The sequence below is a fragment of the Rana temporaria genome, chromosome 6 (genome assembly GCF_905171775.1).
Source record: "Rana temporaria chromosome 6, aRanTem1.1, whole genome shotgun sequence".
In the NCBI taxonomy this organism is placed as follows: Eukaryota; Metazoa; Chordata; class Amphibia; order Anura; family Ranidae; genus Rana; species Rana temporaria.
In genome coordinates, this window is record NC_053494.1 from 157638573 (window position 1) to 157653883 (window position 15311).

The window sequence follows — 15311 nt, forward strand, 5'->3', positions numbered from 1 at the left end:
GGGTACACAACTGCAAAAATACTGCCAAGGACTTTCTTCTACAGATGAATCTGCTTTGGACAACAGCTGTTACATTAACATTATAGAGGATGTAGAAAACACCTTTGGCCATTCTCATTGCATACTGTAGCTGCAAACCTGCTTAATAAGAATGGTTGTTATATTTTTACAAGTGACAAGACACATCAACTGTATAAGGAAACCATGGCATTGGAATGTGTGTGACTCTGATGCAAATTTAAAGAAAAAGAATGTACAAGCAGTGACTTACAGGTCAGACTGTTGTAATGGGTCACTCTTTTGCCTTTTATCACATTTGCATTGCCTGAGAACAACGTCAAAATGTGTCTTTTTTTTTAATTTGCCAAACATTTGCAAAATCTGGTGCAACTGTGCATGATAGCCAATGAACTTCCAATTTCAGCTTGTCCAATTAAGCTTTGTTAGAAAAAAAAAACCTGGAAGCTGAATGGTTTCTATGCAGAGTTGCATGATATTTTATTAAGTCAACCCCATTGCATCATAAGGCTGGTAACAACACTTTTTAGACCCTGCAGCTATACAGACTCCGGGGTTGGTTTACTAAAGGCAAATAGACTGTGCACTTTGCAAAAAAGTAGTTGCACTCTGCAAGTGCAGTTGCGCCAGAGCTTAGTAAATAAGCAGAAGATCTGCTGACTTACATTATCCAATCATGTTCAAGCACAAATTATGTTTTTTTTTTTCCTGGCATGTGATTGGGTGTTCTTTACAAAATGGAGCTTTACCTCCTTTACTAAATTCTGGAGCAACTGCACTTACAGAGTGCAATTGCACTTTACAAAGTGCACAGTCCATTTAGCTTTAATAAATCCACCCCTCTGTGTTACTGCCCTCTGCTTGCTCATTGGACTGCTAGAGGAGATCCCCACACTGGTAATACCTCATCCTGATGTCACATACAAGACCACAAAAGTATTTCCCTTTACCTCCCATCATCTTACAGAGCAAATATTAGAAAGAGGAGAGATTACGTAACAGTGAGTCCTCTAAACCCTTGCCACATCCCAAAATGAAGAAATTTGTAGGAAGGAGTGCCACAGGGATTGTGCGGGCAAGGGAAAGGAGTACCAGGACTTTAAAGAAATAACACAATGTAAAAACGATACAAAATTTTCAAAAGATTCAAAAGATGACTCAGAAAATGTAGTATCTTTTTTTACATTGTGTTATTTCTTTAACATCCTGGTACTCCTTTCCCTTGGACGCACAATTCCTGGGGTACTCCTTCCTACAAATCATCTTACAGAGCAGACACTCTCACTACAAGCTTAATTTTAACCTTAATAAAATATATATTCCAAACAATTACAGTAACTGATCTGTTTTTTTGACTGCTTGTATTTAATAAGTATATGAGACCTAAAGCATATTTTAAATATTCACCTGAAGTTGTGCTCTAAACTGGCCTGTCCATTTTTATTGCATTGTGTGTGAAATAGGAAGCATCACAATATATGGAGTCTGCCTCCCAGCTTATACAGACAGTGCCATCTGGGAGTGAAGCGTTTGCCAGCAACTCTCGGATTTTGGATGAGAAACTAAAAGCTCTGGATCAGAGTATTGAGGAGAAACTGGAGGTTATAAATGTCTATGTAACATTTTTGAAGTCTTCCAAACAGGTAAAATATGCTTTTTAAGGGTCCGATGTGCAAAGAATTGTACTAAAAGTCACAGAATTTCTTACTTGAATTAAACAAGGAGACATATCTAAAGCTTTATAGAAAATGTATAGTGCTTTAAGATACACATAAAATCATAACTTTATGCAAACCATCTTATCAATGTTGTTTAACATATTAAAATCCTTGGGCCAGATTCACAGAAGAAGTACGCCGGAGTATCTGCTGATACTCCGGCGTACTTTCAAATTTGCCGCGTCGTATCTTTAGTTTGAATTCTCAAACCAAGATACGACGGCTTCTGGCTTTGATCCGACAGGCATACGGCTTCGTATGCCTTCGGATCGTAGGTGTAATACTTCGGCGCCCGCTGGGTGCCGCGTGGTCGTCGCATTCTCTTACGTCGTCGCTAGTCAGCTTTTCCCGGCGTATAGTTACAGCTGCTATTTCTTGGCTTATATTTAGACTTGCCATGTTAAAGTATGGCCGTCGTTCCTGCGTCGAATTTAAATTTTTTTTTTTTTTTTGCGTAAGCCGACCGTGAATAGGAAAGGACGTAACGCACGTTGCCGTTCAAAAAATGACGTCGATGCGACGTCATTTCGCGCAAAGCACGGCGGGAAATTTCAAAACGGAGCATGCGCAGTACGTTTGGCGCGGGAACGTGCCTAATTTAAATGATACACGCCCCATTTGAATTAGGCGGGCTTGCGCCGCACGGATTTACGCTACGCCGCCGCAAGTTTACCGGCAAGTGCTTTGTGATTCAAGCACTTGCCCGTAAAACTTGCGGCGGTGTAACGTAAATGCAATACGTTACGCCGCCGGAATTCTACCTGAATCTGGCCCCTTGTTTTTTGTATCATTGAAGATGATCATATATGTTCATTACTTTTTTAGAAAGTGCTTCCAGCTTAAGTAGTTCTAAACATGAATGTGATATGCTTTACTATTCCTTTCTCTAAGTTTAGCTCTTACAGTCTGCCAGACCCTGACACCCAAAGCATGTGCCCCAGGTCGCATACTAAGTGCCTGGGGTGCTCATTCCTATAAAGAAATGTTGAATCATATGCAATATATAGTTTTGGAACATTGTATAATCTACTTTTCAATCCATCCATTATTTATTTTGTAGTCATATTTATTAGACTCATTCCTTTTTGTTCAGTTAAAAGATTTTATTAATCTTAGATTTAATCCAAAGTGGTCATCATGGTATCTCACCAGCCCCTCAACTAGGGTTGCCACCTCATCCCTTTAAAACAGAACACATATTAATTACACAGGTTCTCTGGCTGATTAAGGTGCTAATTAAACACACTTGGTGCCCTATGGACATTAAATTAGCCCCAGAACCTGTGTAATTAATATGTGTTCTGTTTTAAAGGGATGAGGTGGCAACCCTACCCTCAACATTTCAATCTATGTACCCAGAGGTGCCCTTGGTCTATTAGGACCCTAGAGATGCCCCTGCAGTCTGCTCAGATTAAAAAAAATTGGCATACATACTTTAGTAAGAGTTTTCGATACTTTAAAGTGTAAGTAAACCCCCTATCGTTTTACAGCCAAGGAAGCTGCCATCTTTCCCTTTGTTTAATGTACAACTGCCATGATGCTGCACATGTGATCAGTTATGACACCAGCCATTGGATGGTTTGCAGGTTTGACAGTTTGGTTGAGACTTGAGAGCACAACCAATGGGAGTGTTACATTTTTCGGCACATGCCGGAAATAAAACTCTTTTATGGATGGGTTTACTTCCGCTTTAACTGTGGCATTTGAAAGGTAACTGTCTCAAAATCCTTTGTATTTAGGTTATCTTGGTGTTATTGGCCAAAGTTTAATTTTGTTGATTATATTGCCAATAAAATGTTATTTTGTGTTTATGTAAAGTTGGAATCGCACATCCAGAATCTAAAGACATTTTGCACGCCTGATCCAGAAGTAGAGGCAGCGACCATGCTGGAAACAGCTGAATCACAGATACAGAGTGTGCTTGATGAGCTTTTTTCAGTCCAAGACATGGGACAGAACTGTCTGAATATCATAAAAATGGTGAGATTGACTATACATTAACATAACATTTTAAATTATAAGGTAAAAGTAGGTATAAACTTGTTTAAAAGTCTGTAAAGTTCAGTGGATCACTACAAATTGTTATGCTGTTAATGAAGCAAAATAAGGCATATACAGCATACTTTATATTATAAAGGCCTATTGTAGCACATACCATATTTAGTATGTTGTAAAGCAAGAGCACATCCTTGAAAAAGGGATGATATGATGATGGAGTGTAATGGGTTCATCATGCTGCACCCATTACATAACTTGATGCTTATGCACCCAGTAACTTGTAAATCTCTGAATGTTGCTCTTTTGCATTGCTTTACCTTGGTGAATTCTGATCATAGCAAAGATGACTAAGGGGCCATATACAGAGTATACACTGCTGTCCACTCTCCATTATACTACACAGCATTACCCAATAAAGTAACTTGCATTTCTAGCCCATTTCTAATTGTAGGCTGTAGTATTGAGCCTGCATAATGCACCAAGTAATTGGAGAACAGCCAGTCCCATAATCTTCCTAGATCATATTTTTGACTCTCTTTCCCCTTTATTAGCACTACAGTGCAGCATAGTCATGAAGCCAGAATGGTGATAAGCACATTTATGAAACACATAGCTGTATTTTATAAATACTCATTTGTTTACATCGGCAGTCTTGCCATGGTAAGGCCTCACAACTGCTTCATAAATCAACCCCTAAATGTCACTGAATGACCAGGAGCAAAATGTGGATGTGTTTTTTTTTTTTAAAGTGTAATTTGTGCGTGAACTCGAGAGAGGAGCCGGACTGCAGGAGTTGGGAGTAGGCAGACCTCCCCCAGAGGCAATCTGCCACCTTTCTCCATGCCCCGGGTGGCAATGGCGGGTGTGTGAGGGGGTCCTCCCACACAGCCTGCCCTACCTGCTCCGCTTTGAAGCCCAACGGGGCAGAGGGACTCCCTATAAGAGAGTAAGAGGATCTAGCCCGCTCAACCAGCCCTGTTAGTCCTTCGCCTCTCTTTTTTAGAAACCACGTGGTCAAAGTGTGTGCATGTTAACCCAATTTTAAGTGTGTGTAAGTGTGGTGGTTTTTGTGGGAGGGGGGTGGGTGTACTAAGCGCAGGCTTACCTCGCATAGCACACCCACCGGGAGCCAGGCTGAGACCACCAAACTCAATTCACATGTAGCCGAGACTGGGATCCGAACGCCTAGCTGCAGAGGTGAATTGCTTATCAGCCCAGTGCCAATCGCGTTGAGCCACCGCAGCTCCCTCATGTGGATGTGTTTTAACTCCCGGGACTGAGAAAAAATAGGCTCTGCCATTGCTGACCCTATTCTGAAAATACTACCTCCTTGGCAGTCTATATCGCCATATCTTTCACTGTCACTGAACCCCAAAAAAACACGCAAATTGGTAGTTTTGACTTCACTAGTTACATTCATATTGGGAGCCAGTGACCAAAAAATAATGGATGTCAGAAGTTAAAGTTTTACTAAACCCAGGTCCCTGCATTCACTATATGTGGTCTCCCACAGTACACAGAACATGGAAATGCAATTATTTTAGCAAATATAAACTGCTAAATACATTTTCTCATCAGCAGTATATAACAGTCTTATGAATTCTATCAGTGTCTGGTTAAAGCTTTTAGGAGGAGTTTTCATTCTACTCTGAAGCCTCGTAAACACGGCCGAGGAACTCGACGTGCCAAACACATCGAGTTCCTCGGCCAGTTCAGCCCTGAAGCCGCCGAGGAGCTCGGCGGGACGAGAGCTCCCATAGAACAACGAGGAAATAGAGAACATGTTCTCTATTTCCTCGTCGAGCTCCTCGTCGGCTTCCTCGGCTGAAAGTGTACACACGACCAGTTTCCTCGGCAGAATTCAGCCAGAAACTCGGTCGGAAGCTGAATTCTGCCGAGGAAACTGGTCGTGTGTACGGGGCCTGACTGTCCTTCGAGGCTGCAGGACCCCTGGCCCTCTAGCCAGACAGTGCTGATTGGCCCTGTGCTGATCACATGCACCTTCCCAAGAAAAATAAATCTCTCCAAACTGAGCATGTGCAAGTTACCTCCAAGGCTCTGCAGATAGATTGGGGACTGTGGAAGAAGGGGAGGATCAGAGAAGAGAGGATGGGGAGGGGAGCGGAGTTTCCTGTATTGAAGTAGTTAAGGAAAACAACCAGGCAGCTTGCATTTTCAGAAAAGTTCAGCAAATAAAAACCTCATTATATTTCAGTATAAGTTTCTTTACCTCTAGCTAGATTCACAGACGCCGCCGCAACTTTAATGCGGCGTAGCGTATCGTATTTACGCTACGCCGCCTTAAGTCAGAGAGGCAAGTACTGTATTCACAAAGTACTTGCCTCCTAACTTACGGCGGCATAAATAGGGCCGGCATAAGCGCGCCTAATTCAAATTAGGATGCGGGGGCGTGTTTTATGTTAATGTGGTGTGCGCCGTCCGTGTACATATCCCAGTGTGCATTGCTCCAAAGTACGCCGCAAGGACGTATTTGTTTCGACGTGAACGTAAATTACGTCCAGCCCTATTCACGGACGACTTACGCAAAACGACGTCAAATTTTCACATTTCGACGCGGGAACGACGGCCATACTTAACATTGACTAGTCCAGCTATTTGATGGAATAACTTTACGCCTGAAAACGCCTTACGTAAACGGCGTATCTTTACTGCGACGGGCGCATGTACGTTCGTGAATAGGCGTATCTAGTCATTTACATATTCTACGCCAAACTCAAGGGAAGCGCCACCTAGCGGCCAGCCTAAATATTGCACCCTGCGCCATCGTATCTTAGCTAGGTTTAAGTGTATCTCAGTTTGAGAATACACTTAAACTTAGGACGGCGCAGATTCCGAGTTAGGTCGGCGTATCTACTGATACGCCGGCCTAACTATCTCTGAATCTAGATATTAGTGTCTGAAACAGTTCAAACATTAGACATACATAAATAGATATAAACTACATACATCTTGGTAAAGTCCTTTTACATTTGATGCATTTTTTTTTAAGATAAATATTACCAATGTGAGACTTTTATGTAAGAACATGATCAAAGGAAGTTACAATTATAAATCACTATTATCATTCAGTCAATGAATAGTTTCAGAACAATTTTTATTTCAGATGAACAAGGACAGAATCTTGAAGGATAAACACGTGCAGACTGTGGAGGACACGATGGCTAATCTGAATAAGGAAAAGACTGAGATAACAAATCTGTGGTCAGTGTGGCAACAGCATGTCAATCAAGAAAATTCCTCCAAGCAGACATGGAAAACAATTAAGGATCAGCTAAGATTGGTATACATTTAGGTTATATTTTATGTATAAACGTTCATATGCAAGTTAACTAAAGGGAAACGTAAACTTCTGCTACTTCTGCACATTTTTAACTATTAGTAGCATGAGGTACCTATGCGTAAAGTATATTAACACATAGCAAAAAATCAGTGTGTAAAGTATATTAACACCTAGCAACAAATTTGTGTAAATTTTTATTAACCACTTAAGGACCGGACCAATATGCTGCTAAATGACCCAAGGGGTTTTTACAATTCGGCACTGCGTCGCTTTAACAGACAATTGCGCGGTCGTGCGACATGGCTCCCAAACAAAATTGGCGCCCTTTTTTCCCCACAAATAGAGCTTTCTTTTGGTGGTATTTGATCACCTCTGCGGTTTTTATTTTTTGCGCTATAAACAAAAATAGAGCGACAATTTTGAAAAAAATTCAATATTTTTTTTTTTGCTATAATAAATATCCCCCAAAAACATATATAACATTTTTTTTCCTCAGTTTAGGCCGATACGTATTCTTCTACCTATTTTTGGTAAAAAAAATCGCAATAAGCGTTTATCGATTGGTTTGCGCAAAATTTATAGCATTTACAAAATAGGGGATAGTTTTATCATTTTTTTTTTTTTTACTACTAATGGCGGCGATCATCGATTTTTTTCGTGACTGCGACATTATGGCGGACACTTCGGACATATTTGACACATTTTTGGGACCATTGTCATTTTCACAGCAAAAAATGCATTTAAATTGCATTGTTTATTGTGAAAATGACAGTTGCAGTTTGGGAGTTAACCACAGGGGGCGCTGTAGGAGTTAGGGTTCACCTAGTTTGTGTTTACAACTGTAGGGGGGTGTGGCTGTAGGTCTGACATCATCGATCGAATCTCCCTATAAAAGGGATAACTCGATCGATGCAGCCGCCACAGTGAAGCACGGGGAAGCCGTGTTTACATACAGCTCTCCCCGTTCTTCAGCTCCGGGGAGCGATCGCGAGGGGGCGGCTAGAAACGAATAGACGCGCCCTCGCCCTGGATCGCTCCTGAAGCCACGGGAACTGCCGCATGTATGGGGGGGGGGGTCCCAATCGGGCCCCTGACCCACGTCTAGGCAGGCGCGTACAGGTACGTTGATGTGCCTGTCCGTGCCATTCTGCCGACGTAAATGTACATGCGGCGGTCTGGAAGTGGTTAAACACTATGAGGTAGATTTACTAAAGAACAATATTCTGTCTTTGTATGGGAATTTCCAGTTTAGCTTATTGAATGAGGTAAAGCTCTACTGACTTCCACCATTCAATCATATGCAGGCAAATATATATATTTTTTTATTTCCATTGCACAGAATTGGGCATTCTTTGCAGAGTGAATTTTTACCACATTCACTAAGCTAAGGGAAACTTCCTTTGCAAAGTGAACAACCAATTTGCTTTATGCCCCGTACACACGATGGGAATTTCCGATGGAAAACGTCAGATGGAATTTTTCCATCGGATTTTCCGATCGTGTGTAGCCCCATCTGAGTTTTTTCATCGGAAATTCCGACTAATTCCATCGGAGTTTAGATATATAGCATGTTCTATATTTTTTCAATGGAATTCGGATGTGATTTGGCCAGGCAAAAGCCCGATCGTGTGTACGCGGCATTAGGCATTATATATTGCTTGTTATATAAATTAGGGTGGGGTGGTTTCAAGAAGGTTCTGTGAAACAATCATTTGACACTAAAAATATAAGACATTTGATATGTAAATGTAAAGGTGATTAACTTTTTTTTATAGGCAAGTGGCAAACTACAAGAACTGGAAAATGATCTACAACCTTTGTCTTCACTGAGTTTAGGAAATGATATCCAAAATATCTTAAATGCACAGGAGAATTTGAATAATATTAAGACAAAGTTTCAGGTGAGCTGCATGACAATTTGTCTAAATATGAATATAACTTCATTGAACAAACCCTTTCTAACTTTTCTTGGTTGGGACACTGATTATATCCAATTGATAAATATTGTATGTTTGATTGATAGGAATAACATCTGCTCGGAAGTAACAGAACACCAGTAGGGATAGCATGCCATAAAGTTAACCTGGCCTAGCCTAAGCATTGCTAACGTAGCAGTGCTGAAGTGCAGACATCTTATGGTACCTGTATGTACTCATGTGAATTTATCAATCATTTATTGTATCCGTGTGGAGCCTTTTAAATTCTAGGCCCAGGCTGTACATGGGGCGTTGATTTAAGCCTGAGTTTCACATTAAAGACAAAAAGCCCTTCAATTGAACAGCCTAGAGCTTATCCCGGTTGTTAAATGTGAACACACGTGTTTTGACCTTTATAATTAAAGATCCACCTTTTCAGTTGGTCCTAAAGAAGAAGTGGAACCTGAACAGTGAGCTTGTCACGTGTAGCTGATCTTGGTTGTTAAACAGGAACACACATGTTTTGACCTTTATAAGTAAAAGTCCATGTTTTTAAAGTGAACGGCCATTCTGTGTGTTGGTGATGGTGGGTTATGATTCTCCCTACTTGTGGAGGTTTCACGATTCCCTGTTATGAGACAAATTAACGTTACTCCAGAACCCTAAAGAACTATATGTTCTTGACCATATAGTAAAATGGTTTTATTTGAGCTGAGAAGCCATCTTTTGCCTCAGGGCTGTGGTATCCTTTATATCAATATGATGGATGTTCATGGTGGATTGGATGTGAAGATTACAGTACATTCTTTTTGGGGGGGAATTCATAAACTGTATATTGATTGGACTCTTATAACATAATTCTATATGCATTGGTTTATTTTATGAAAACCAGTGAAACGTCTGCCCCATCTATTTATAAAATGAATAAATGATAAATATATAATAAATAATGTGATTTTCTATAAATATCTTAAAGTGAAAATGAAGGGTGCTCACATCTACATGCATTTCCGCAAGGTCAGGTAAACCACTATCAATAATTATGTGGTGCTCCCTAAAATATATGATACTGTAAAAAAAACTCACTATACAACACAAAGCTCGATACATATATAGATATACATATATAATGTTCATGAATAACAGAATGAATGAGTGTTTCCTATCAGTTGGTTTTGATCTAGCACTTTCCACACCACCCCCACCTTTTTGAATACGCCAAATTATGTCTCTATGTCTTACCTAAAATCTTTACACATCTTGACAGAAACTAAATGATGAAATGGAACAAGCAGTAAAGATCTCAGAACTTCTTACTCGAGAAGGATCACAAATCAATGAAAAAACAGGCAAGATGAATGAACTTGTCCAGTATCACCACAGACTAAAGGACAGTATTAAGGAATATGAAGAGATTTTTATCAAAATTGTGACATTTTATGAGATGAAAACAGAGGTGAGTAGACTGCATATCAAAATGCTCCATGGTCTGTATGCACGTTTGGGACAATGCTGGTTACAGCTGTGCATTACGTCACCTGTCACACAGTGTAGTGTCTTACTAAGAGACAACAGATCTGTATAGGTAAATTAAAATATATCAAAATAATATATTACAGGCAGTACAGTGGCTAAGTGATTAGCACTTCTATCTAGCAGCCCTAGGGTCACTGGTTCAAATCCAAACCATGACACTACCCGCCTGGAGTTTGCATGTTCTCCCTGTCCCTGTGTGGGTTTCCTTCTATCAAAGACACGCTGGTAAGTTAATTGGCTGCTGTCTATATTGGCCCTAGTATATGTATGAATGTGAGTTAGGGACCTTAGAGCTCCTTGAGGGCAGGACTGATGTGAATGTACTATATATACAGCGGGTAAAATAGGTATTGAACACGTCACCATATTTCTAGGTAAATACATTTCTAAAGGTGCTGTTGACATGGAATTTTCACTACATGTTGGTAACAAACCATGCATACAAAGATACCAAAACAAATAAGTTCAGTTATTTTATATAAAGTTATGTGTAATAAAATGGAATGACACAGGGAAAAAGTATTAAACGCGCTAACTGATTTTTTTTTAATACTTCCTACAAAATCCTTTGTTGGTAATGACAGCTTCAAGATGCCTCCTGTATGGAGAAACTAGTCGCATACATTGATCAGGTGTGATTTTATCCCGTTCTTCTACACAGTCTTCAAATTGTGAAGGTTCTGTGGGCCTCGTCTATGAACTCTAATCGTTGGTTCTTTCCATAGATTTTTTATTGCATTCAAGTCAGGTGAAAGACTGGGCCATTCTAGCAGCTTCATTTTCTTTCTTTGAAAACAATTAAGAGCTTCCTTGGCTTTGTGTTTTGGTTAATTGTCTTGCTGCAATGTCCCCCCCCTTTAATCTTCATCCGGGTAGATGGCAGCAGATTTTTATCAAGAATGTCTTAGTACATTTTTCCATTCACCCTTCCTTCAACGATATGAAGTTTGCCAGTACCGTATGCTGAAAAACAGTCCAAAACCATGATGTTCCCACCTCCAAATTTCACTGTTGGTATGGTGTTTTTGGGGTGATGTGCAATGCCATTGAACCTCCAAACATAGTGTGTATTATGGCATCCAAAGATTTAAATTTGGACTATATTCTCCCAGTATTTCAGAGTAAACTTTAAAATAGCTATATAACATGCTTTTTCTTCAGCAATGGAGGCTTGTGTGGTTAGCGTGTATACAGGCCATGGCGGTTGAGTGCATTACCTATTTTTTTCTTTGAAACAATTGTACCTGCTAATTCCAGGTCTTTTTTGAAGCTCTTCACAAGTGGTCCTTGGCTTTTGGACAACTCTTCTGATAATTCTTTTCACCCCTCTGCCAGAAATCTTGCGAGGAGCACCGGGTCGTGGCCAGTTTATGGTAAAATTATGTATACAAGGTAAAGGAGAAGAGAAGGGGACTTTTGCGGTGCACTACATATGATAATGAGAAACAGATACAAAAAAAAAAAATTGGACAATTTTTTTTGAAATTTAAGGTTAAAAAAGTCAACTTTGTAGTGGCAATCACAGTGTAGCTAAACAGTAGCTGGATGGTCGACAATTACAAAGGTACAAGACTGGAACAATGCAATATACAGTTACACGTATAGGTCCCTTTCCGCATATTTGCTTCATCAGGGGACATACGGGCAGAACAGAAGAATTGCATGATACTAAACAAAAATGAAAAAGTAAAATAAGTAAACATACATTGGAGAGTTATTAGCATATACATTTATTATAACAATAGCAGGAGCCGTGTACAGATAATAAATGCATCTGACACAGAGGGCATATAATGACCCGGCTGAAGGCATAATACAAAAAGAGGAAAAACTAATGAGATTAATAAAAAGGGGAATAAAAGGGATAATGAAGTAAAAGGATTGTTAATGAACTAGTGAAAAAAGATATACTCATTTAAAAACAGAGTAAATTGGGCATGGGGTTCTCTGTTAAAAAAAAAATTGGGCATGGGGTGGAGGGCGCCTGAGTTAAAGTGAAAGAATGTATCACTGAGGATAACAATGAAAAAGTAAAAATAGGGACCTATACGTGTAACTGTATATTGAATTGATACAGTCTTGTACCTTTGCAATTGTCGCCCATCCAGCTACTGTTTAGCTACACTGTGATTGCAACTACAAAGTTTACTTTTTTAACCTTAAATTTCATAAAAATATGTCTAAATTTTATTTTTTCGTATCTGTTTCTCATTATTATATGTAGTGCAGCGCAAAAGTCCCCTTCTCTTCTCCTTTACCTTGTATACATAATCTATGGGATGAGGTGCTAATCTCTATGGGTGTTTCTGCCAGTAGTCGGACTCATTTTGCTATGGTAAAATGATGTTCTTTCCCCTTCCGGATTGTGGCCCCAACAGTGCTCACTGAAACATTTAGAAGTTTAGAAATCCTTCGGTAATCAATGCCATCAGTATGTTTTGCAACAATAAGGTTGCAATGGTCTTTTTGGGTATGTCTCTACCAGCTTTGCACATATAGAGAGTGACATTTTTGCTGATTTTTTGTAAAATAGCTCAAGCTCTGTCAGATTGGATGGAGAGCATATGTGAACAGCAATTTTCAAGTCTTGCCACAGATTCTCTATTGGATTCAGGTCTGGACTTGGACTGGGCCATTCTAACACATGAATAGAAGCCAGTCTATGACTTTCAGGCCACAGTTAAGATTTGGGGCAATAACCTAGCTAATAAGGTTCAGGTAAACTGTCTGGAAATAGTATACAGTCCTTAGCTTGCAAATCAGCTGCTTTCATCAGGAGATTCTGAGACATGTATTTCTGCTCCATGACACAATTCCTTCCACATCTGTAGACAGCCAAATTACCTTAGCAACTGCAAAGTGATAGTGGAAATATGTCTTGGCTATCGTCAAACCCAATCTAAAAATTGAAGCATATTCTTTTTTCTGGTTTTTATTTTAAACTACAGATCAATATTTTGAAGACAGAAATAGAACCTATGACAGCAGCTCACACTAATGATGACATTCCGCTGATTAAAAAGCAGGAGCAACGAGCGCATATAAAGAGTCTATATAAAATTCTTCTTAACTTGGGATCTCAGATCATTTCCACAGTACAACATTCTGTAAGTAAAAATATATTTAGTAATCTGCAATCATGAACTGTGTTAATGAATGCCACAAAAAAGTCATTTTTTTTTACTCTTAGGTGTTATATATTTATTAAATACATAGTTATATTAAAGGGGTTGTAAAGGTTTAATTTTTTTTTTAAATAACAAATATACCATACTTACCTCCACTGTGCAGTTCGTTTTGGTCGAGTGGCCCCGATCCTCGTCTTCTGTGGTCCCTCGGCAGCTGTCTCGGCTCCTCCCTTCAAGAGCTAACCCACCTCTGGGAAGCGCTCTCCCAAGGGGGTTAGCTTGTGGGTGCACTCCCGTGTGATACAGTCGGCGGCCATAGCCACCAAGTGTATCACCCGGCCCTGCCCCCGGCTCGCTGTGTCATTGATTTGATTGACAGCAGCGGGAGCCAATTTCTGCGCTGCTATCAATCATGCAATGAAGAGCCCACAAAAGCTGGGGAAAAGCAATGTTGGATTGCGCCCACTGTGATTCGGGGCTCAGGTGAGTAAAACGGGGGCTCGGGGGGGCAGAGAGTGCAATGTGTTTTTTCACCTTGATGCATAGGATGCATTAAGGTGAAAAAACATGAAGCTTTACAACGTCTTTAAGAAAAAACCCAGAAAGAGATCTCGGGAGGTACTTATACTCACACATGATGCACTTGTAAGAGGGCTTTTGAATGGCTGTGTAAAGGCGTCAAGAGCACAAATCTCTGCTCCGCTTCTTCCCTTCCAGAACAACAACCCACCTGCTTGAGGCTTTAACCCTTTACCATCTTGAGCCCTTTCCATGCCTGAGGCATCCTCAGGACATTCCTGGCCATTAACCTTTATATCCGAAAGGAAGGAATGTCCATGCAGAAGAATTGCTGTACTTTACTCATGGTAGTTAGAAAATACAGTCATATCACATCAACTTACTATCCAGGGTAATTTGACCGTACCCTGTCAATCACATATAATGATATAGCAAGAAATCTTCCCTTGCGCAGTCTCTCCCTGGGTTTCCTAAGGCTGTCTGTGTCCACTCACTGTTCCTTATGAGATAGTCCCTCTAAGATAGGATCACTGCAGACACCGCTAGCTGGGTTCATCTCTCCCAGGTCCACCAGGGGTATAGGCTTCACTCCAGGGAACACTTGGCCTGGCCTAAAAGGCCTTTTGCAACCCACCCTAGCCTCCACCACCATAAGGGTCAGGAAGCCTACAAAGGAAGTCTCTTCTGGATGCAGGTCTACCTCTCATTGTCCTCCAGCCCTATCCAGGGCCTTGCGAACTGCCGAATGGTGGGGTCTTTGGCTCCCATGCCCCAACTGTACTATTGCGAATCCCAATCTGGATTATATGTGGGTATGACTCACCCATTACATCGATACAGGAGAGCTCTAGCTAAAAGGGACGTAGTACCTGGTTATACCGCCTTCTGTAACCACACTCTATTCTAGGACAGAGCCGCTTAGTGCCAGGCTAGTTTACTGCACCTGTTTACACACTTTAGAATAATGAGCACTACAGACAATGGGATTTGTATTTTAATTGAAACAAAACGTTATCTTAGCACCACAAATTGAAAATGCTGTTTAATTAATTTTTATGTTCTACTATTCAAAGCAAACTTAGCCATTCACCCATGCCTCAATGCTTTACTTTGTTGAAAAATCACTTTGAAAAACATTACCCTAGCATTTCTAGCTGCAGCCATCTTGAGTAAGGGC

At 40.3% G+C, this 15311-nt stretch overlaps 1 protein-coding gene across 2 annotated transcripts in view; it reads left to right on the top strand.

Moving 5' to 3' along the window:
• Window positions 1-15311, top strand: part of CCDC141 (coiled-coil domain containing 141) — a 193874-nt gene that overhangs the window by 135230 nt on the left and 43333 nt on the right. For both annotated transcript variants that reach the window (XM_040357655.1, XM_040357654.1), the window contains exons 11-16: window positions 1482-1661; window positions 3555-3716; window positions 6859-7035; window positions 8811-8936; window positions 10219-10407; window positions 13436-13594. In XM_040357655.1, the coding sequence (XP_040213589.1) occupies window positions 1482-1661; window positions 3555-3716; window positions 6859-7035; window positions 8811-8936; window positions 10219-10407; window positions 13436-13594 (993 nt within the window). The remainder of the gene's footprint in view (window positions 1-1481; window positions 1662-3554; window positions 3717-6858; window positions 7036-8810; window positions 8937-10218; window positions 10408-13435; window positions 13595-15311) is intronic.